The 21571-nt window shown below is 49.1% G+C and overlaps 9 protein-coding genes across 9 annotated transcripts; 4 read left to right on the top strand and 5 right to left on the bottom strand.

The window, feature by feature from the left end:
* The first annotated feature begins 8 nt into the window (after positions 1–8).
* Positions 9–2201, top strand: P175DRAFT_0345150 (uncharacterized protein). The gene is made up of 3 exons (XM_040892901.1): positions 9–224; positions 685–691; positions 887–2201. Exons 1-3 carry the CDS (start codon positions 174–176, stop codon positions 2149–2151), a joined length of 1323 nt encoding a protein of 440 aa, XP_040749398.1. The 5' UTR covers positions 9–173; the 3' UTR covers positions 2152–2201.
* Positions 2202–2973: 772 nt separating this feature from the next.
* On the bottom strand, positions 2974–6989 carry P175DRAFT_0525802 (putative kinesin family protein (KinA)). The gene is made up of 4 exons (XM_040899433.1): positions 6400–6989; positions 6249–6343; positions 3765–6187; positions 2974–3650 (listed from the first exon to the last, which is right to left on the bottom strand). The coding sequence occupies exons 1-4, from the start codon at positions 6584–6586 to the stop codon at positions 3428–3430; spliced, it is 2928 nt and encodes a 975-aa protein (XP_040749397.1). The 5' UTR covers positions 6587–6989; the 3' UTR covers positions 2974–3427.
* A 186-nt stretch (positions 6990–7175) lies between these two features.
* ubc2 (E2 ubiquitin-conjugating protein RAD6) lies at positions 7176–8323 on the bottom strand. Its single transcript, XM_040897715.1, has 4 exons — positions 7975–8323; positions 7845–7909; positions 7560–7784; positions 7176–7489 (listed from the first exon to the last, which is right to left on the bottom strand). The coding sequence occupies exons 1-4, from the start codon at positions 8014–8016 to the stop codon at positions 7366–7368; spliced, it is 456 nt and encodes a 151-aa protein (XP_040749396.1). The 5' UTR covers positions 8017–8323; the 3' UTR covers positions 7176–7365.
* Positions 8324–8640: 317 nt separating this feature from the next.
* P175DRAFT_0443591 (uncharacterized protein) lies at positions 8641–11059 on the top strand (the record flags this gene model as incomplete). Its single annotated transcript, XM_040894190.1, has 5 exons — positions 8641–8748; positions 8811–9740; positions 9811–10000; positions 10050–10802; positions 10848–11059. The coding sequence occupies 5 exons, from the start codon at positions 8641–8643 to the stop codon at positions 11057–11059; spliced, it is 2193 nt and encodes a 730-aa protein (XP_040749395.1).
* P175DRAFT_0464424 (chitobiosyldiphosphodolichol beta-1,4 mannosyltransferase) lies at positions 10740–12999 on the bottom strand. Its single transcript, XM_040894846.1, has 3 exons — positions 12404–12999; positions 12142–12338; positions 10740–12078 (listed from the first exon to the last, which is right to left on the bottom strand). Exons 1-3 carry the CDS (start codon positions 12639–12641, stop codon positions 11134–11136), a joined length of 1380 nt encoding a protein of 459 aa, XP_040749394.1. The 5' UTR covers positions 12642–12999; the 3' UTR covers positions 10740–11133.
* A 135-nt stretch (positions 13000–13134) lies between these two features.
* P175DRAFT_0518437 (metal cation transporter MSC2) lies at positions 13135–16109 on the top strand. Its single transcript, XM_040899054.1, has 4 exons — positions 13135–13757; positions 13807–14898; positions 14946–15164; positions 15216–16109. The coding sequence occupies exons 1-4, from the start codon at positions 13381–13383 to the stop codon at positions 16087–16089; spliced, it is 2562 nt and encodes an 853-aa protein (XP_040749393.1). The 5' UTR covers positions 13135–13380; the 3' UTR covers positions 16090–16109.
* Positions 16110–17126: 1017 nt separating this feature from the next.
* Positions 17127–18356, top strand: P175DRAFT_0444619 (uncharacterized protein; the record flags this gene model as incomplete). The annotated part of the gene is made up of 1 exon (XM_040894242.1): positions 17127–18356. The coding sequence occupies one exon, from the start codon at positions 17127–17129 to the stop codon at positions 18354–18356; it is 1230 nt and encodes a 409-aa protein (XP_040749392.1).
* Positions 18357–18639: 283 nt separating this feature from the next.
* On the bottom strand, positions 18640–19937 carry P175DRAFT_0444468 (Zn(II)2Cys6 transcription factor; the record flags this gene model as incomplete). Its single annotated transcript, XM_040894236.1, has 2 exons — positions 18640–19806; positions 19869–19937. The coding sequence occupies 2 exons, from the start codon at positions 19935–19937 to the stop codon at positions 18640–18642; spliced, it is 1236 nt and encodes a 411-aa protein (XP_040749391.1).
* Positions 19938–20398: 461 nt separating this feature from the next.
* Positions 20399–20918, bottom strand: P175DRAFT_0417893 (uncharacterized protein; the record flags this gene model as incomplete). The annotated part of the gene is made up of 2 exons (XM_040893088.1): positions 20399–20684; positions 20716–20918. Coding segments are annotated over 2 exons (489 nt in total), but the record flags the coding sequence as incomplete, so codon positions are not given.
* Positions 20919–21571: the final 653 nt, after the last annotated feature.

The raw sequence follows: 21571 nt of genomic DNA, 5'->3' as shown, positions 1-21571 counted from the left end.
CGTTTCTTCTCTCTCTTTCTCTCTCCCTCTTTAACCTCCCCTCTTCTCTCTATTTCCCTCCTCCTTCCCCCTCCATATTCCGCCTTTCTTTCATAGAAAGTGCATCTCGATGCTGTCTTTCCTGATTCTGCCCTCTGGTCTGTCTGTTCCTCTCCTCATCATCTGTGACCAGCATGGTCAGAGTGCCGCGCGGCTGTCAGGCCTGCGTTGATGCTCAGCTTCAGGTTGGTTGCTCTTAGACTCTTATTTTTACTGGTTTTATTGTTCCCTTCTTATCCCCTCTTTCAAGCACCGCTCACTAGCGGTTCGTTACCACTACGCTGGGATTCTGCGGCACAATGTGATTATCTCCCTCTTTCCTTTCTTCCCCCCCGCTTCCGCATCACTGATGTGCCCTGTGCCTACCTTCCACTTGCGCTTTGTCTCCCTTCCGACCGTGATTCTCGTTCCCCCCTCCCCTTCCAATTCTTCTTCAATTCTGGGCTGGCTTTGTCCTCCTTTCCCCCAGACTCCTCTCGGTCCTTACTGGCTGTCAGTATGCATAAATGTGGAGCCGCCTAGCATTCTTGAAGGACAGTTTCTCTTAAGTTCTGTCTAGTATTTCACCTAATCCCCAGCTTATTTATCACCATCTCCACCTCCCAACTCCTGCGATTTATTCAGCAATCTAACTCACTTCACTAGTGCACGGGTAAATCTCCTTGCACCCGATGCAAAACCCAGAATATTCCTTGCCAGAGCAGGATCCGCGTTTTCAAGTTTCGAGATGAAGTTCCTGCTCTGCGTCAGCAATATCGGTCCACACCACCATCTTCACAATCCCCGACCTCCTCCGTACCGCCTCAACCTGCGAAACCCGCTAAATCCATCAATTCCCCCCCATCAGATAAAGATACCGATGTCCCTTCTCGCGCTTCTCTCTCTAAATTCGAATACAAAACCGTTTCACTCCCCCTCGATGAGGCCATCTCTCCGTCGCTGAGTGTCCGAGCTATCTCCTCCCAACAAACCCAGATTTTCACGAATTATGTCCTCGCTTCCTTCCCTTGCTTCTTCCGCTGTACAGAATCCCGAGTGCCTATCAACTGGGTCGAATATGTCGATCAAAGGCGGGGGTCGATGGATTCTTGTTTTGACTGGGCCGTTCGCGCCTGCACCTTCGCCTACATGGGGTTCCTGCACGACGACACCAGATACTTGGACGCCTCCCAGACGCTATATATCCGTGCACTTCGCGGCCTCGCGACTCTATTATCGGACGAGGAAACTGCAAAGTCTGACAAGGTGTTAGCATCCGCGATTGCATTAGCCATATTCGAGAAGCACAACTGTACCAGCTCAGATGCCTGGATCCGCCATGCATCCGGAATCCGCACGCTAATGAAACTCCGCGGCCCGGAGGCCCATCTCACCGGATTCGGTCGTGCCATGTATATTGTCTACCGCAACTTCCTTATCACAGCAGCCCTGGTCGAAGGGGAGGCATGCTTTTTGGAGGAACCCGAATGGCGCGCCCTCAACGAGCAAATCGCCGCGGACAATGCCAAATTACCGAATTCATCGCTATACACGGACGTGGTGGAACGCGGATTTCTCGAGGTGATCAAAATCCCCGGATATGTGAAACGGACACGGCAGCTCCACGATCTATCCTCAAAGGAAGGTGCTAAATTTCAAGCGACATTGCTGCAAGACGTACAGGCAACTCGAGCCGCCCTTCGCGGTATATACACGGAGTTTGGGGTGTCGATCTCCATGTTACGAGCCGGGCAAGATGAACGGGATGCCTTTGTTGGTCCTCTGCCGCATTTCTTCTTTGACGGGTATTCCTCGCTGTTTACCCGTGGTCTCCGCCTGGGCCTCTTGATTCTCAACTATCTAGTGGCGATCATAGACCCGAAACAACGAACAACAATCGATTCTGAGAACTTTGCACTTGTGGCCAATATGGCGCCCAATCAGTCACATCTACACCCAATAGCCAAAACCTTTAAGCTACCTCTCACGCCTCCCAAATCTCCAGGCCGACCGAGTCTGATTATACGGTCTTTAATTACCCCCGAGACCAAACAACCCCCCACAACAGATTGGATGGACCATATCGTGACGACCATGGGGCTTCATGCCGTCCATGTCAGCCTAGTTGAATAGATCAACTAGGTAGTGTCTCTGTTTCGTTTTCTTGTTTTGCTTTCTTGCGTATGGCTACAGGCGTTGTTGCTGGCGTTTTTTTTTTTTTTTTTTCTCCCTCTTATCGTTCAACACTGGCTTTCTTGGTGTTCACTTTATGTAATGGGACAACCCCCTGAATGACTCCCTTTGTTGACCTTTCTCTTACATTTCCAACATTACTGTATTTCTCTATTTCATTCATTGATTTGATACCCCTGTGCGGAGTGGTGACGGTGTTCTCAATCGGTTGGTTAATCTTGTCGCTAGGTAAGCCTAAGGGGACGACGGTACGAGTGGGACAGGACAGGCAACATATTTGATGTTCTTTTATCATATTGCAGATGTATATAGCTACCTAGGCAGTTCGGTCGCAATCAAGCATGTCTTGACTTGTTATATCTGGGGTTCAGTTCTTGTAGTTTTTCTATTTTTTCTATTTTTTCTATTTTATATATATATATATATAAGAGTATATACATTTATTCTCTAGGGACAACCAACCCCAACCTATGCGGGAATTTACCACACTCCATACAGTTTGCTTAACATTAACATGAGAAGTGAAGAAAAAAAAAAAAGGAAGTAGATTATCATCAACAAGTTTCCTCTACTGTGTATTCGCATCCCTGTTCATTCCATTCCATTCCATACAACCGCTTTATCTTCTCATGTACATGGGTGGGTATCTGCGAGGACCTTTTCTCTCTTCACTTCGTTGAAGTTACGAAGAACCCTGTTGTAGGATAATAATACCTCGGTACGTATCCTCAGAGAGAGAGAGAGACGAGGTTCTCAAAAGACAGAAAAAAAAAAAAAGAGACAAGAGACTGTGCATGAAACTATTGAACACAACAGAAAGGCATAAGAAGGAAAGAAGGAAAGAATAGTCATCGATACAAAAAGGTGGAGGTTCTCTTAAAACGACGAGAAGAAGGTCCATCCATCCCATGTTTACCTAGGTACCTGTGCAGGTGGTAGTGTTTCCTCAATTCAACCCAATAATCATACCAGGGCCCTTACTGCCAGAGAAGGTAAATAGGAAGAGTATGTAGAGTGAAGGAAGAAGAAGAAGAAGAAGAAGAAGAAGAGAGAAAAACCAAAATTCAAAAGAAATGAATACAATATTGGCTGGCATTTCCAAGGAATTGAAAATGGAGTTTGTCTGTCTGTCTGTCTGTCTGTTTGTCTTTGTGCTTTCTGTTTAAAAAGATCTGCAGAGAAGGGATAAAAAGAGACAGTAAAAGAGAATCGTAGATCATCGTCTATTCAAAAACCAACTCGTGCGCTTTCCGGAATCCTGCGATTGGACAGTTGTAACTGCTTCATTGCCTGCGCCGCCGCCACCGCGCAGCGGCTTTGCGATTCTTGAGCCGCCAAAACTGAACCCGCCGTTGCTATCCATGCTTGGAAGACCTTTTGTCGAACCTTGCTTGGCGGCCTCGAGCCGTTCTTTGACGGCTGTGAGTTGAGCTTCGAAGCTGTTCGGGGAAAAAACAAAGCATATTAGTTAACTGTACTATTTTTACTCTCCTGCTGCTAGTGCAGCTGGTACTTATATCTTGGGATGGATAAGACATAGAGTTAGGACATACCGGTGATTGGCTTGGGTCAGCTTCTCCTGACTCTCCTGGAGCAGGGCTTCCAAGCTTGCTATCCGCTCGTTTCGCGCAATGAGCTTCCTCTCTGCGATGGCAACTTCTTTCTTGAGGCTGCTGTTCTGCTCGACGAGTTGTCGCTGCACGTGGGTCAGCTGCTCAAGGTTGCGTTCTAAAAAGGCCATCTTCTTCTGCTGAGCGCGATTGTTCGATGACCGAAGCACGTTGTTATACTGTTCTCGCGCGTCATCCAGGGAGATTTCCAGCTCCACCACGCGTTCGCAGCGGTTCTGAAGGTCGCGCATCAGCGATTTCTTCATGGCGTCGAATTCCGCAATCTGCTGCTGCAAGTTCTTGCCAGCGGCCCCGTTCGTCGAAACTCGAGATTGCGAGTCTGCCAGGGACTGTCGGAGCTTGTTCAACTCCTCATCCTTGCGGGTAATCTCCTGCCGCAGCTCCGAGGCAGCCTCCATCTCGCTCTCCTTCCGTGTTATGTACACCTTTTCTAGTCGTTCCTTGACCTCTTCCAGGTCACCCTCTCCCAGGGTTCGTGCCAGAAAACTCTCATAGTCCTGCTCGAGATTAGCCAGTTTCTGTTCAAGTTCCGCTCTGCGGCTGTCCTGCAGCACGTTGAGTTCGCTTCGATCATTCATAGTGAGCTCCGCCTGTCGGATGAACCCTTGGGTTTCTAGTAGGCTGGTTCGGAGTTCCAGGATGTCGTCTGGAGCTACGGGTTCACCTAGCTCGCTGACCTTGTGCAGCGAATCAACACGGCGGATGAGATCCTGAAGTTTGCGCTCGTTGTCGGAGAACACGTCTCCGCCCAGGTCGAACCCAGCCATCATCTTGGCCATCTTCTCGGCTTTCTTCTTTTCCTTCTCATCGAGCGCAGCACTGGTCTCCTTAGCCTTCATCCGGACGTCGAGGAGTTGTTGTTTCACATCATCCAACTCGGTAGTCAGCTCAGAGTTTGCCTCCCGGAGGCTGTCCATGGTGATCGCAGCTTCTTTGCTCTCGTAGGACACCTTCTCCAGCTGCATACGAAGCTCGTTTACTTCGCCGCTGAGTTTCTCGTTATCTTTGCCGGAGCGGGCAGAGTTCTCCTTGAGAGACTTCAGCTCCTCTCTTGCCTCAAGCAGACCCCTTTCGACGTTTGCGATGTGGGTCTCCTTCTCCGCAATTTGATCTTGAAGCTCATTCTCGCGGCGAAGGAACTCCTCCCTTTCGTCTTTCTCAAGAACGAGGCTAGGTGTGCTAGATCGGTCGCCCAGCCGCGAATCTGGCCGCGGGGTCTCGGCTCTGGCCTCATGCAAGCGCGATGGAGTGCTAGGTCGCGGAGCGCGGGCCTCAGCTCTGGCTGCGCCAACAGCTTCGGAGCCTCTGGATGGAGTCCACCTGTCCTTGGGAACGGCCTCACCACTTCGCCAGACACCGACTTCGGTTTCCAGTGCGGATACATAGCTTTCGAAGTTGGTGACTTGGCTTTGGGCTTTGCGAAGTAACTGCTTTAACTCCGCGGGGCTTAGTTCGGCATTGACCTTCGCCTTGTTCTTGATCGCCTTGGCTCGCACTCCGAAGCGCAAGGTTGAGACAGTTTCCGCATCGTTGTAGCTACTGGGAGAACAATTGATGATCAGAGTGGTTCGCGAGTTACCTCCCAAACTCTCCTGCAGGATTCTGGTCAGCTTCGAATCACGATATGGAATATGCGTCGATTTGCCGTCTGTAAGCGCGTTGATGACCATTCCTAGGGCACTCAAACTCTTATTGATCTTCTTGGCTTCCTCGAGCGTCTGGCCACTGGCTCCGGTCTTGCCAACTTTCTCACTACCTGCCAAATCGACCAAGAAGAGTTGACCGCTTTTCGCAGAGCCCGTCTCAAGGTTCTTCTGGGTGACAGTGATGACGAAGATAGAATGCGATCGGGATGATTCCTGGTTCATGTTGGTCGCAGCGACGGCTCTTGCTGCGCCACCGCGACGCATCACTTCATACACCTCCTGCACGCTGGAGACGTAAACCTCGAGTAGGCCTTTCACATAGACACCTCTGGACTTTTCTTCGTGGACGGGCAGATTGTCATTGTGGGGCACGAGTAGATCCCTAATACGTTCCATATAAATTTCCATATAACTGACCCGGACGGTATATTCGATATTAATCGCACTGGTGAGAATGCTGGCGAAGATTTGCTCGACTATCCGTGGGATGATACCCTTGCCCACCTCATCGTCAATATCCGAACCCATCATTGTGTATGACTTTCCTGCACCGGTTTGACCGTATGCGAAGACGGTTCCGTTGTATCCATTCAAGATGTCGTCTACCGTGGGCCGGATCGAAAAGTTGAAGATGTCGGGTTGCTTCGAATCCATGGGAAAGACCCGATCGAAGGTAAAGCTCCCGGCGGCTTCTTTCGACTGTTCCGCACTTAGTATCCCCTGCAACCTTGATCGACTGTTCCGCAAAACTTCGACTCACGTTGATAGAACATGACTGCTCATTTTCGAAATCGACGATCGGCTGTCCACCGGACGCCAATTCAACCTTGTTTTGGGGTCGAAACCTCGCAACCACTACAGGCACACCGTTAGCTTTGTTGCGACCGCGGTACGACAAGGGGTCTGCCTACCCTTAATGGTGTTGGAGACGTGTGAGCCAGATGACCTGTGATTCCAAAAGACTATCAGCCTTATCCGGGACGGAGGGAGGGGAGGGGAAGGGAAGGGGGGGCAATGTTGCGGTGAATCGCCAGAACTCACGCCATGTTTCACTCTAACCGGAGCTCGAGAAGCGTATGGAGAGGGAAAGGGGGACATGCAAGGCCCCGAGGGGAGGGGAGATAGAAAGAAGCACGTCGTTCAGGCCAACAGGAGTCGCGAAGACAAGCTTGTTTGGATTTAGGATTGGTGGGCGGGCGTTATTTGGGTCAGGGGTCCACGTGCTAAACAGGAACAATACCTCCAGCTGTGCGGGTGTGAGGTTGAAGTGGACGACAATACTGAAGATTGGAAGGGGGAATAGAATCCAACACTTGGAGAGAGAGAGAGAGAGAGAGAGAGAGAGAAAGAGAGAGGATCTCTTGTACTGAAGGGGGGGAGCGGAGAGGCAGCAAGCGTGGAGACTGAATAATTAATTCCGGAGGAAGTTGTCGCAACAGTCCATCTTTCGACACCCGTTAGAATGGTTTCTTGGCGCCCATCTAAACACCTCAAAACCAACAAATCCTCCCGCATCAATATCTTTGACTGAATGATAGGCATGGGTATAAAATCCTCTGCAAATTAAATATCTGAGTCACAAATTAGATTCTTCAGGTATCAAGTGGCTATGGACATAAAAAAACAGGCCATTTTATGCATTATGCAAACAATAAACTAAACAATGCAGTTATCATTAAATACCAGGCGCCATAACCCCGCGCTGTGCATGTTTATCCGGGTAAAATCTTCCTTCTCCTCCTCCTTGCAGGACCAAGATGGTATCAATCATGTCATCAACGTATCAAACAACCCGGCCGGTTGCCGCTAAATGAAAGAAGGAACTGTTTCATCACAACGTCACTGTTCTAAAGACTTCATTCAACCTTCCACCGGACCTAGTCCTCCCAGCTCTTCTCGACAGTCTCACGCACACGTTTGATGTATTCCTTTCGGTTGTCTTTGTAGAGGTTTGAAGCTTCCACATTGGCTGGGGACGATGTGTTCGGATCATTGAGCAAGCTATTGCACACAGAAGATATTCGTTAGAATCCAGGCCGGCCATGGAAGTAGTAGAAAAGAGGGAAATTACCTCTGGATACTGGTGAGAATTGCTGCGACGTCGTACGTTGGACTCCATCGGTTTTGTAAAATATCGAGGCACAGTTCACCGGTACCGTAAACGTTGGGATGGAACATCTGGCTGATAAACTTGACGCCTGGGGGCTTGTTGGGATACTGCTCCTCGAAATGCATCACGAGACGGAATGTTCCGTCTTCAAAGGGAGTATCAGCGGGACCGATAATGACAGCGTTCCTATAAGGAACGCACTGTTAGGAGCGTGGTTTTAAGAGGTGGACGATAGACGAATCCTACCAGGTCATGACATTATCGGCGATTGGAGATGCCGAAACACCCGCAGGGGGGTCAGTTTGCATACGCTGGAATGGAAGGGAGTGAATTAGCCACATGGAGGCCTAAGCTTGACGAAAAGAAACTTTCATACCTTGAAGTCACGCATGAGACGACGGCGTGCAGAGGTCGACATAGTGGCGGGGTACTGAAGAGAATGAGGCAGACTAGTCGGGAGATCTTAAGAATAATGAGGATGACGCAGAGGATGTGGACCGCTTTGTAATTGAAGATGCGACTGGCGGGGCCGAGAGGGATGAGGAGCCAGAATCAGGGAGGATATTGAGGGGAAGTTGAAAGGTTGAAGCACACGAAGACCCGAGGAGAAGATGATATGGTGAAGCGTTCAAAATGAACAGGAAGCAGTAGCAAAAGTAGGTTGGGGGGCGGGAGAGACGGAGAGAGAGAGAGAGAGAGAGCGAGAGAGGAGTTGCAGATCTAACGACCGCTTCTTTTTTTGGGTCCAGCCGAATGAACCAAGGAAATAATTAAGGTAGATTGAGTGGTTGTCTCGGGGCCGGAGTAACTAGCTCAATGGGGAAACTACCTCAGCTGGGAAACCGTGACTGACCGCCTTTGTGGACTCTCACGTGATATAACTGGTCCGCCGACTAACCCAAAGCAGCCGCAGCAATATTATTCCATGCTTCATCTTTGACGGTGGTTGCAATATGCGATTCCGAATAGAACAATCGATTCTTCAATATTGACACCCTGAGTACCATGGAATTCATTTCCTCCAACGGCATATGCTGAAACGATGTTGGATCCTGTCGAATTACAAGTGTTCCCCTCCTGCTACAATTGCATCTCATGCTCGGATGAAGGCGAGATCGCAATTGCAACAGGTGAATACGTTCAGATTTTAGTTAGTAAACAAAACGACACAAACCCTACAAATCTGGGGAGTGCCTAGCTGACCCTGAGTAGACACCAAGAACTCCATCGGGACAAAAATCAAATGGCGCTGCTTCCAACCCATTCAGCAATGGTTGGCATACCACGCGCTTTCGAGCAAATGTTTTCACGAGCAATGAATGGCCTGTTATTTTCCCCCAAAGCCGGGACAACTTCTCAATTGGAGCCGAACAGTCTCTTAGCACGGTCACCGGGCTGGCCTGGTCACCTCCTGGTCTTGCGAGATACAAGCGCAGTGTCTTGGCGGTACTGACGTCAAATATGCTCTTGTCGCTCTACGAAGCTGTTGGCACGCAGGCTAAATGGACTCGTACTGCCATTATTAACTCATCTTTAGAACAGTATTTTGATGCGTCGATTGACGGTCATAACTCCAGACTCAAAAAGACCAACATACGATCTTTTACCTGGACCCCACCTCTCAAGATCCCAACTCCAGACCGACCTTATCCTGTTCCCGAAAGCCGTTGGGGCATTCCCCTTCTCGCAGCGGCCAATGATGATAATGTTGTCATCTTTTTGCGTTTCCAGCTTCCTTATATCCAACCAGATCCTGCAGGATCCTTTCAAGTAGAGGTACTCTCTACGGTTTCTCTTGATGTCTCCCAGGGGTATAGCCAAGTCGTTCAACCGGGCTCAGTGTTTGCTTCGGCACTCCAGTCTCAGGCCAAACTTTCATCATTGGCAAGTGGACCGTGGATATACAGTTCTCAGCATAATAATCAAGACGGAGGGATCTGCGCGGCGACGTTGAATGTTGCCGCTACACATGGCCCAAACCTGAAGTTTGTCAAACTCAGTGTTACCATACCACCACTGCAGCAGGATCTTGAAAATGAACCGCGGTACAAGTTGCTTTGCAATACTGAAGAGAATAGTATGGCGTATATCGACCATTTGAAGGACTTTCAGTTCACCGGACCTATACGGTGGACACAAGAGGTAGGTGGAAAAATATGCCAAACGATATCCCAAGGGGAGAGCTAAAAAATTTGTCTAACCTATCTATTAGGTTGTATCTGGCGCGTTATCAATCGCCACGGGAGTTGCTGCTGGCCTTGCCCTCATAACGCTCCCAGAAGAAGCATATCACGGAAAGACGTCAATGGCTGCAAAACCACGCCTCCACCATTACACATTTTTCGAACCTGGATACAATGGTAGAGAGTATGGCGATAGTTGGCATTATGAGAGAATAAGTGGTATGTTTTTGTTTCGCGGCTTTGTTGCTCTGTTGCTTATATTCGAAAGGAATGACTGTTGCATCTGCTACTCAGTCCGGACCGTCAACATTGCATCTAGCCACGGTTGGAGGGTACACGGCTGCCGTGCCGCTATCGCGTATCGAAGAGGCCGGACAGCTGTCTCGTCCCCCGTGGCAAACCCGAGTGGATGACATTCGTGAACAATTTGACATTGATCGCGATCTTGGAGGGCTGGCAGTTTCGCGGATTTGGGGTGTGGCATCTACCGGTGGGCTTGTTATAGTTGCTTTAACGATGCACCCGGGGGATATGGTCGAATATCGCACTAATACTGAAGAACGGCTCACACTATTTTTCTCTACGCCTAACGGAGACGCAGCTGCGCTTGAGACTCTGCCTTTTGGTCGAGGAAATTTAAATCGCTCCGCGGATTTCTTGCGGGAACGACGTGACATGGTCATCCAGTACGTCCTTCAGGATGAGGAGGCAACTAATGAAACAAGAAACCTATGCCCGAAGATTCTCTATGCCGCGGCATGTTGTGCCATTGTGCAGTCTCACAATTCTGAGCTGCTGTCCCAGGCCCGAAAGGTCCTTGAGAGATTGGCTGCGTCTACGGGTGTGGATCTGACGGAAGAGATTGCGAAATCTTCTTCAACTGGAAACGTCATTGGACCGAAGTCGCCGGAGCAATTAGGTACATCGGGCCATGACATTTTCGAGCATTGTGAAGTTTGCGATGCTGGTATTGCTTGGGACTCCGCCAAGGAAGCACAGTGTGCTGCTGGTCATGTTTTTGGTGTGTAGAAAGCGTGGTCTATTATCTATGGCGCTGAAAGTTGAGCCCTTGCTGACAAATATATAGTCCGGTGTAATCTGACATTTCTCGCGATCCAGGAACCTGGGGTATCCAAGTTCTGCTCCGTGTGCAAAAGCGAATACCTCGACGAGGGCCTGATTGGCCTCTCCACACCTCAGAATATCCAACAAACCTACAACAACCTGTCAAGCGTGTTTGATACCTGTATCTACTGCAATGGAAAGTTTCGTCCATAGTGGATAAAGCCAATCGTGCTTAAACCTATATGACCCTTAAACCGTCAGGCTATGAATCACTGATTGGGGTTGCATCATAGAAGCCCTAGAAGCTTCCCGGCTACCGGATTCCACTCATCTTCCCAACGGTGAGCGCTTGCGTTCCGTGCACCGGTACGGAGCTTCTCAAGTTTATTTGGGTTTCCAAGAAGGTCAACCAATTGTTCTGCAAGTTCGTTGGAGCTTCCAAAGCCTCTCCCATTGACCCCCTCGGTTACCAGTTCAGGCCACGCCTCGAAACGGTCCCATCCAACCACAGGTAATCCAGAACCGAACATATCCACAACTTTCATGGGCAAATCAACGCCGCTACTACTAGTGTGTAAACTGACACCTAGGGATGCGGAAGCTAGCAAACGTGCATAGTCGCTCGTACTCAGCCATGCGGTGCAGATTGTGACCTTTTTGAGTTTGCCAGCTTTTTGCAATTCTGAAATGAGTTCGACGTACATATCACGCTGGGGCCCTTTGCCCGTAATGATCGCAAGAATTTGAGGCAGATCAAGCTTTGTCGTGCTTGCCAATTTCGAATATTGGCACAGAGCATCGATGAGGAGCGAAAAATCTTCGTCCGGGGTCCAGGAGGTCGAACTGACAATCACTTTGAGATTACCATCTTTAATCAAGTGGCGCACGGGGGCTGTCTCCGGTAGAGACAGAAGGAACTTTTCGCGTTCTTCGACATTTAAAATCGGTTGAAAATCACTTGCTGGCCTATCGTGCAGCGGCAAAATAGGCATGCTTAGGGCAAATTCATTTTTCAGGACTGATGCCATGGCCTTGGTTACACAAAAGTGCGCAGAGGCGTATTTGCAAAACACTTTCTCGTACCACTTCGAAAGCCTGACCAACAGGTGACTGCCCCCAAGCTTCAGAGCCAGAATAGTGTATCCAAAGTTATGCCAATCAATGATTAGGCGGGTTTGCCGAAAGAAGCAGACGAGTGACGCGATCGCTAAAGTTGGAATAGAAGGTGGGTTCTAAGAATGGGAGGATGAGGATTTAGAAGCCATTTCAAATGAAGGAGCCTAGAGGAAACCAACCTGGACAAGAAGCCATTTGGCAGGTTTTGTACGATATGCCAGGACCCACCACAAAGATACCATTTGAAATAGGACCTTCAAGGGCCCGAAGAGGAGGAAGAGGATCTTGTTACTCGTTTGTAGATAGGACGGATGGGGAGGTAGGGGCACAATGGATATCCTAGGGTGGGACGAAATCTCCGGGTGGACCTCCGACTCTGTAGAATGGTAGTTAGAACGAGGGAAGTAGTTATATGCTCACTTCATTCATTCCTTTGCTTGCCTTGGTATCCAATGATGTCGACCTGACCACCACCTCTGGCGATGCTCAATGCATGATATTGCATGCGCGGACTACGTCCGATGTCACCTAACACCAGGACCTGCGCGGTAGTCTTGGGCTCGTCAGAAACATCTTTACTGCTGGGGCGCTGTGGTTGGTATTGGGAGGGTAGCATGAAAATGAATACGGTCACCGCCGTCGAAATGTAAAAGGCGACTTCTACCACGCTTTCGATCATGGCGGACGAAGAGTGCGGCTAGTCAATAATGGAAGAGGAGCGACTATTGCTTCAGCATCATCAGCCAGGGCCAAGGACAAGTCTGAACCCAATTGAAGGGGAAAAGCAGGAACAGAAACCTGCGACTCGGATTCTGGAGGGGCGTCGCAAAATTCGAGCTCAAGAGTGCCCCAGAGGCTCTGTGTTGAATTGGCGGAGTCCAAATCGCAAGGCGAAGGCAAGCTGGCCCGATCCACCCCGCGTCACGTAGAGAGAAACGAGTAGAGCTGCTTCAGTGTGGCCTGAAGGCAAAGAACATGGCATTGGAGATGAATAACGCGAGTTAATGAGCGTCCTAGATGAACATATGGAAGATAATCCGCACAGAATAATTCTATGTTGAAGATGAAGATGTTGTCATGAAGATAACCTGCTTCGATACGATAATCACGTGGCAGCCCGCGTTATCGCCGAAGCTGCAGCGAGCACAACTTCCAGCCAGCTCCACTAGTAGCGATCGATATTGAACAATACAATCGCCACTGGGAGAACGTCCTTCCCTTTGTGTTCAGCTTGTCGCTTGTTTCTAGCGCTATGCCGTTCTCTCGTGCTCAATCGCCTGGCCGGTCTTTCTTCTTGACCCGCTAAACCATCGTGCGTGGTCCCGATCTTGGCTTCTCCGCCCGTCAAATCTCCTGTCCTTGGCCTGGTGCCTCCTGTCTTCCAAACTGTTATCGCATATAGCCTAGCACCAGAGACCATGGCGACGGGGATTCCCGTGTCCAGCACGGATACAATTTCCTCTTTCCCGCAAGGATATGGTTTTGGTCACTCACGAGGGCATGGCCACTCGCGCTCCGCACGCCCGGCACGCACCCCCCTCTCCAACTCCATATCATCCAACGACGTACCCTCTCCCCAACAACCCCTATCACGTCCAGTGACAGATACAGATCATTCCAATGGCCATATGGACGATTCGAAACCCTGTGGCCATCATCATTCACATTCCCACGCTTCAACCCCCCATGACCATATCGAGCCTCCCACCACTATCCATGCCTACGGAGACCTTGTGAAACCTGGTGAACGACTTATTGTCTCGAAGATACAGTCAGAGTTGATGCCAAGATCACAGTAGGTAGTTTATCGAAGTGTGAGTGGACGGGGCTAATATGTTTACTAGTGAGGAGGTAGTGGCGGGATTGATTATCGCTTTGCCCTGGATTGCTCTGTCGTGGTACTACGAGCATTATGCCCAATGGACACCGCAGGAAGAGGGTGCACTGATATCAATTGGAAAATTAGACCATGCTACTTCACACACTTGGAATCTGGCAGCTGGAACACTGCTATTGTACGGTTGTGGTCAATTAGTCCGCCTAAGCCAGCGAGCTGCAAATAGTTCCGAGACCAAGATGCCCAAACTGGATGCAACCACAGCCCATGTCACATTCACACAAATCTGCTCAATCTCATTACCGATATATGCCACTCTTAAAGTAGGCGGATTTCTTGTCGCATTTGCCATGGCTCTTGCGGTGGGGGCTGGGATCCCAACATTGGTCCGGAGCCAGCGTTCAAAGGGCAAGCTCAACCTCAAGAAATTGACGGTAATACTTCTTCCCGCGGCGATTTTGTTTAGCTTTCTGGGGATCAATTCGCCCTGGGATAGTCAGCCGCTCTTCGGCTACATAGCCCTTCTCATTTCGGTCTTCCTCCTGCGTCCCCCATTCTCCGCTATCACCCAGTCTGGCTCGGTACCTGGAACAGGTCTTGACTCGTCGCAAGTACCCCCAAATACGGAAATCTCTTACCGTGATTCACTCATAGCTATCCTATCTGGCCTTTCGGCCCTTCTCGTGTCCATCGTGGCAGGAAAACTCACCTGTGACATCTCGGCTGCTGCATATCTACTGGCAGTCGCGGGGTCATTTGCGACATGCCTCGCGTATCTTATTCCCTCTGATCTGTCCAGCCCAAACAAGATTGGTCTAGCTGTAGCTACCGGAAGCGCTGCCATATTCTGCTCTCCGCCTGCCCGCTCTGATATCTACATAGTTTATATTTTCCGCGGCTTTCTGGCCGCCGTATGCTTCTTTGCGGCCAGATATGACGACAGACATTCCCGCCTTGTGGTACATTCTCACCATCATGACCGCTCTAGAGTCGAGGCATCGCGAGCAACGAAACTCATTCTGCAGTATAGTGAGCCGTACCCGCTACTGTATAGCATACTCAAGGAGAGTGATTCGCGCCGCATCTTCTATTTCATGAGGTATTTCCTTTTCTTGACTTGGTCACACCGGTACTAACGAATGCCAGTCTGAACTTTGGCTTCATGCTTGTCCAATTATCCTACGGCTTTGCCACGGGGTCCCTTGGACTACTCAGTGATAGTATTCACATGTTCTTTGACTGCCTGGCCCTTGTCGTTGGTCTCTGTGCTGCTGTCATGAGCAAATGGCCCCCAAGCACAAGGTTCCCGTACGGCTATGGCAAAGTAGACACCCTTTCTGGGTTCGCCAACGGCATTTTTCTCATGTAAATACACCCAAAGTCATATATGCCAAATGCATATCTAACCTTTTGCAGGATTATAAGCGTCGAGATCATATATGAAGCGGTCGAAAGATTGTCATCTGGCAGCCAAATGCATCGCCTTGGAGAACTTCTGGTGGTTAGCCTTGCAGGTCTCTGTGTGAATCTCGTGGGAATCATGGCTTTCGAACACGGGCATGCCCACGGACATGACCATGGCCACGGTCACTCGCACGGTCACGGAAATGAAAACATGCATGGCATCTTCCTCCATATCCTCGCGGATACTCTGGGTTCTGTGGCTGTTGTGATCTCAACCATTCTTGTTCATTATTCTGGCTGGTCAGGATATGACCCGATTGCATCCTGTTTAATTGCAATTTTGATTTTCGCCTCTGCTGTGCCGTTGGTCAGCAGCACAGCCAAGACCTTGCTGCTCGCCTTACCAGCTGATATCGAATACAATGTTCGTGAAACTCTGGCAGGTGTCAGTACCTTACGAGGTGTAGTGGGGTATACTGTTCCCAAATTCTGGTTGGATGACACTGAACCGAAGTCTTCGAGCCATGATCACGGCCATGATCATGGCTGCAGTCATACCCACAACCATGGTCATAGTCACAATCACAGTCACACTCGTACACATACGCACAGCGATCCATATACACATAGCCCTAATCATGATCACGACCACGACCACGACCACAGTCACAATCACAACCACAACCATGATCACGCACATGAAAAACACACTCGCCCTGTCTTGGGCGTAATCCACGTCATTGCCTCACGTGCGGCCGATCTCGAAGACGTCCGCGAACGAACTACTGAGTACCTCCGCGAAAAGGGCATGGATATTCTTGTCCAGGTTGAACGCGAAGGAGAAGGCCGTTGTTGGTGTGGGGGTGGTGCAAATAAGACTTCGTAAACCCTTTTTTTTTTTTTTTTTTTTCATGTCCCTTTCGCTCTGGACTTTGCAAATACCTGAGCTCCCTTTGACAGAATATATTACTACTCTTTCTCTATAGATGTACGTTTTGCCTTCACTGAGAGATGTAATTTTTTTTTTTTTTTGTTTTCTTTTTCAACTTCTCTTGACTTTTCTCTATTCTAGCGATTTCTCCTTGACCTTACCTACTCCAACATACCAGTAAGCAGGTTATCAAAGGATTCAAGGCTCCCAAGGACCCTGATATCACATGGAAAACAAAAGGAGGGCTGTACGGGGATATCTGGTGTCAGAGAATTATACCTGTCACACAGGATGACCCTGGATATATAGAGAGGTGTGGTACCGGTTCATGTGCTGTGTCTCATCAGTTTTCTGCTCAGTCACGCTGGGCTCCACCACTATCCACGGGTGGACACCTAGTGAGTACTTGAGTATTGCTCTTGACACAAACACGGCCCGATACTAGCTTTATGTTTTTATCATATTTTTGGTGGGTGGCTTCAGAGTATTTTTTTTTTTCAGTGACCCTACATAAAGTACCTCAGTGCTGGCTGGCTGAGTTTAATAAAGTGGTATTGTAATTAGTTATTAGTTACATGGTGATATACTAAGTAATGTCCTATATATCCATCTATCCACGGACTTATTGAATACAACAGCACAGACATCTGGATACTTACTTGTCTTGTAGATGCACGTTCACGTTTCTCCTAATTCGCAGAGGAAACTCACGGGAGAAAAAAAAAAAAAAAAGATAATAAGGAATAAATATGTCGTACAAGACACTTCAAGCTCGGTAACACATGCACCCTGCCAAACGGTGTATATTCGCATATACACCGGGACGGGAGCCATATATCTACCGTTGTAACATTGTCAGAGGGTCATTATACCTAGAGAGATATGCTACTTACCTTCCCCCGTGTGGGCAGCAGCCGTCCTATAGCAGTTCTGTATTCCACATTTCCCAACTGAGTTGGTTGATATCGTCGATGATGGCGACGGGCCCTTTGATGTTTTCTTCGCATGAGGATGAGGTCAAGAGGAGAGGGTATGCCGGTGCATTTCAATCCCATACTGTTTTCCTCACGGGTGGTACAGGGTCGTTGGGCGGATGCCTTCTATATAAGTTGGCACTACAGCTTCCGACGCGGAAGATCTTTGTCCTCATCCGTGGCTCTCCTGAGGTAGCCGAGAAGAAATGGAGCAAGACAATGCCAAAGCAAACGAGTACGATGTTGGCTTCGAACAGGATCCATTTTGTAGTTGGGGACATGACGAAGCCGGATTTTGGCATCGATGCCGCAACGCTGAGGCAGTTGGGTGAGGAGGTGACGTTGGTTATCCATGCAGGAGCAAGAATCGCGCTGGACGCCAATATTGTCGAAGCCCTTGAGAATAACTGTTTCCCCTCTCTGGAGTTAGCTCGGATGGCGTCGTCGTTCACGAAGCTTAAGCTGTTCATCCAGATCTCGACTGCTTACGTGAATAGTTTTCTGCCGGATGGATATGTCGCGGAGCGGTTATACGCTGTCTCTGACGAAGATCCAGAGGACGAAATTGCCGCGATACATCTCACGGGAAGCTCTCCTCACACGAAGCGGTTCTCCTCATCCTATACGCAGGCAAAGTACCTCATGGAGCGTTTAATGCTGAAACGGTACCCAGTTTTGCCATTGCTCCTCGTGCGCCCGACTATCTTTGGATCCGCCTTGCGGTATCCGTATCCGTTGTATGGGCCTGACGCGTCCACCCCCATGAATAAATTTGCATCTCTGCTGCTCTCGGACCGCGGAGGAAAACAGATCTGGCATGCTGCACAGGGATACACAAGTGGCACGAATATCCTCGATGAAATCCCCGTTGATTTTGTGGCCAACGCTTGTCTGTTACATGCGGCGGCGAGGACACAGGGCATAGTCCAGATTGGATCCGAACTCTATTTCCCCTTGACGTTCGATGATTTCTTGAATCTGGCATATTCTAGTGCCCCAGAGGAGTATCGGCAACAGTTGCCCGCCATTACCTTTGTCCAAGACAAGACCATACCACAGTCATTTCTCGCGGAGCTGGTCAAGGTTGCAACCCGTAACTGGGCGTTCGAGTGTGGTCGATCATCCTGGCTCAGACAAATGGGTGGGCCCTTGAGCTTTACAGCGTGTAGACATGAGGTTGATAAGTTCAACGCAGCACGTACCAAGGAGATTTATAAGAGGACATTAGAGAAAATGGCGAAGCTTTAGTACATCGGAATATCCTCTAGTACATATTGTCTGTTTGATCGTTATGATGTATCTATCCTTCAATTTCGTTTTTTTTTTGTGGGGAAACAAGACGGGCCTAATCATTATTGGCATCAAATGTGAATAACGTAAAGTGTGTGTGTGTGTGTGTGTGTGTGTGTGTGTGGATATGAACTTACAGTTCATGCTTACATGTATGGCCCAGTCTATTCTAGGGATTGTAGGATTAGATTCCGATCTAGCGAGCGATGATGCTAGTGGTATATCTGCCGAGTATCTGTGCTCACGGAATCACTTTGTAAGGATGATGATTATTCCTAACCTCTGGCCGGGCAGAAGAAGAAGGCCTTTCTAGGCCAACCTTTTGCTTTAGCCACAGGAAAGCGTTTCCCCATTCCGCGCGATGGGGGTGTAATTCAGTTAGCAGCTCCAAAACTAATGCTGAGCCTGAATTCCGACCCCACCATACTTTCCCGTGAAGCTCATGTAACAATGCCCCCCAGTGCATCAAAACCAGCAAGGCGACCGGTTGGCGGCATCTCAAAACCCCCACAAATTCCTTATCGACGCTGGCGAGCCAGGCAAGGACGGATGCTATGTCTTTGCTGTGGGCGAACCTTGTAAAGCATTGACGGAGAAGCACGAGCGCATTTTGGATAATACGTTTCAGGTCAGGGTTATCTTTCATGTCATCTGTCAGCTTGACTAAATTGTTCAGTGCTGCTTCTGTCTCATCGTCCAGAGCCGCAGCTGACCATTCCCAAAACTTCTTCCCAGATCCCGAGAAAAACATCTTCAACTTTAGCCAGGGGCGACAGATGTTGAGAATATTGCTTACGCCTTGGAGGAGCTCAGACGCGACGATGATATTCTCGGTCATGCTGGGGCTGTCATCCTTCTTGGTAGTCAGCTGCGGAAGCGCGATGCTAAGAACTGTGGTAACGACGGAGTGGGCAAAGACGGCATCGCAATTCTCCGGGTTGATGTCATCTATTGCATGCCGGAAAGATGTGAGGGTCTGGCTATGGTACTCCAGAGCCGTGTTGATATAAGTGAGCGCTCCGGGGGGATCCATGGTGGAGGCAATATGCAAGGAAGCAACTGCAAGAAGGCCACTCATGAGGAATTGGTGGTTAAGTGCCTGTCGCGGAATGATCATTTGCCAACTGTAATAGTCTGAAGGGGAATTACAGAGGCTCTGATACGTTTCTGTAGAGAACTTGTGCATCAACTCTAGACCGCGCAGCTCGGGGACCTTTGAAGAGCCTGCAGGAGGTGTATCGGATACGTGTGAGTAGTTTTGATCAGGGTGTCGACTAGTATTAGTGCTATGTACGGGCACTGGGCCTGCTTGTGCATGAGATAGGCCACGGGCTACAGGAGCTTTGGAGTAGGTGCATTCTATCTCCCTTGAGATGCAATTGGAACATGGTGGGCCTTGTTCATCACACTAGGCATGTTAGACACAAGACAACGAGCGAAAATCAAGCGGGATAGAAAATTGAAGCCTACCTTAACGCGTCGCTTCTTGCACTGGTCGCAACCGTACCGGGACTTGGTATGAGACCTCCTGGGCGGCATCTTTGAGACACTTGCCCTCTGGCTCACACACTGTCTGAGAAGTTGAGCATTCGCAGACTGAATTCGAGTTAATAAAGAGGAGTCGAAAATGTGACAAGAAGCATGTCAGAAGCAAGGTGTTGGTGGAAGTCCAACGTTTTATTCTTCAGGAAACTAAGAGCTAAGCTAATCAAATACAGGTAGTTCCATGGCAACTCCCCCACCAGGTTCAACCACTCACCCAATATATATATATATATATATTTTTTAAAACAACCAGATTTGATCCAGTCGTTTCGGTAATTAGCGCATAACCTTTCATTCCGGCCAATTTTGAGTACACGGAATACGCAGACGATAGGATACAGCACATCGACCCCGTCGGGAAGATCCCTTCCAGGGTGATTGCCGGGAGGCAGCGCATACAGTCAATTAACATTACCACGTCGGCAAAGGTCACGTTGTCCGCAAATTTGAACGCGGAAGACAGCTCGCAGACTAGGAGGAATAATAGTGGGATCGATAGCGGTCACCCCGGTGAGCGGGATGCAGACGGAAGCTGCGCCTATTTTCAGGCAATGGGTAGGGGATATAACACCGGTGCCCTGCGCTTTGAGCGTCTCAACGAGGTTGGCGATTTCAATGTACTCGTGACCATCTCCGTGGCGGCGACGGGCTTCGTCCAGGATCTTGTTCGTGAACGTAGTTGCTGGGGGACTATTGGTTCTTGGGTTGTCTCTAGCCGTCGCGGATATGATCTCGACGATTCTGCCACTACATTACATAGTAGATGCCTCACGTGTTGCCATATGTAATGGAGTAAGAACAATCGAGCACAAAGAGAACGTCGACGTTGCTGACATCACGAAGGTCATACTCTTCTTCTGAGGCCAGGTCGAGCATGTATCGCATGGCGTCGCAAGTCCTTCCATTGACACGACGATCCACCAAGTGGAACCTGCCTCTAAGCTCCATCCCATGACCTGCATAATGGATGATGACGAGACTTCTCCCACTAGCGTGGGACCTGGCAGTCGCAAAAAGCTTCCGGATTTCATCCCGCAGAGTCCAGCCCACGGTGCTATCCTCTGCCTGAAGGATGATTTCGGTAGCAAGAGGAAATTGGAACACACGTAGGATATCTTGGAATCTGGGCAGCGTCCAGGTGTGCTCCGCCATCGTCGGTGTTCCATCTGATAGTAACAGAAACGATCCTTTCGTATGCGATGCTATGCTGAGCCACAGCAGCTCTGATGGTGTCGCAAAATTGCGTGACTGTGAGGCGGTCCATGACAGGGGAGCTGGATTAAATCAGGAGGTAAATAAAGGCACTGAAGAGTATGACAATATGGTTTGAGATAGTATGTTATGGTGGAGGTAGATGGCTGTGGACTAATCTAATACTATATTAGCTAGAAATGACCGTCTTGATATCTTTTTGAGTTAGATAGTAGGCTTTCTATAAGACTATTAGGGTCTTTATATGATTTAACATTAGATGGTAATTTGCAAGAGTATATAAGCTTATAGTCATGAACTCAACCATTGCCTATGTAATGCTTAAGCTTTTATATACATACTGTACCTTGGTAGTAATATTCTACTCCGTACTGGTTCATGTTGAATACTATTGGTCCGGAGAACCCCAGCCATCT

The sequence above is a fragment of the Aspergillus ochraceoroseus genome, assembly GCF_002846915.1.
Source record: "Aspergillus ochraceoroseus IBT 24754 chromosome Unknown P175scaffold_8, whole genome shotgun sequence".
Classification (NCBI taxonomy): Eukaryota; Fungi; Ascomycota; class Eurotiomycetes; order Eurotiales; family Aspergillaceae; genus Aspergillus; species Aspergillus ochraceoroseus.
This window is presented reverse-complemented; position numbering and strand designations above follow the sequence as displayed.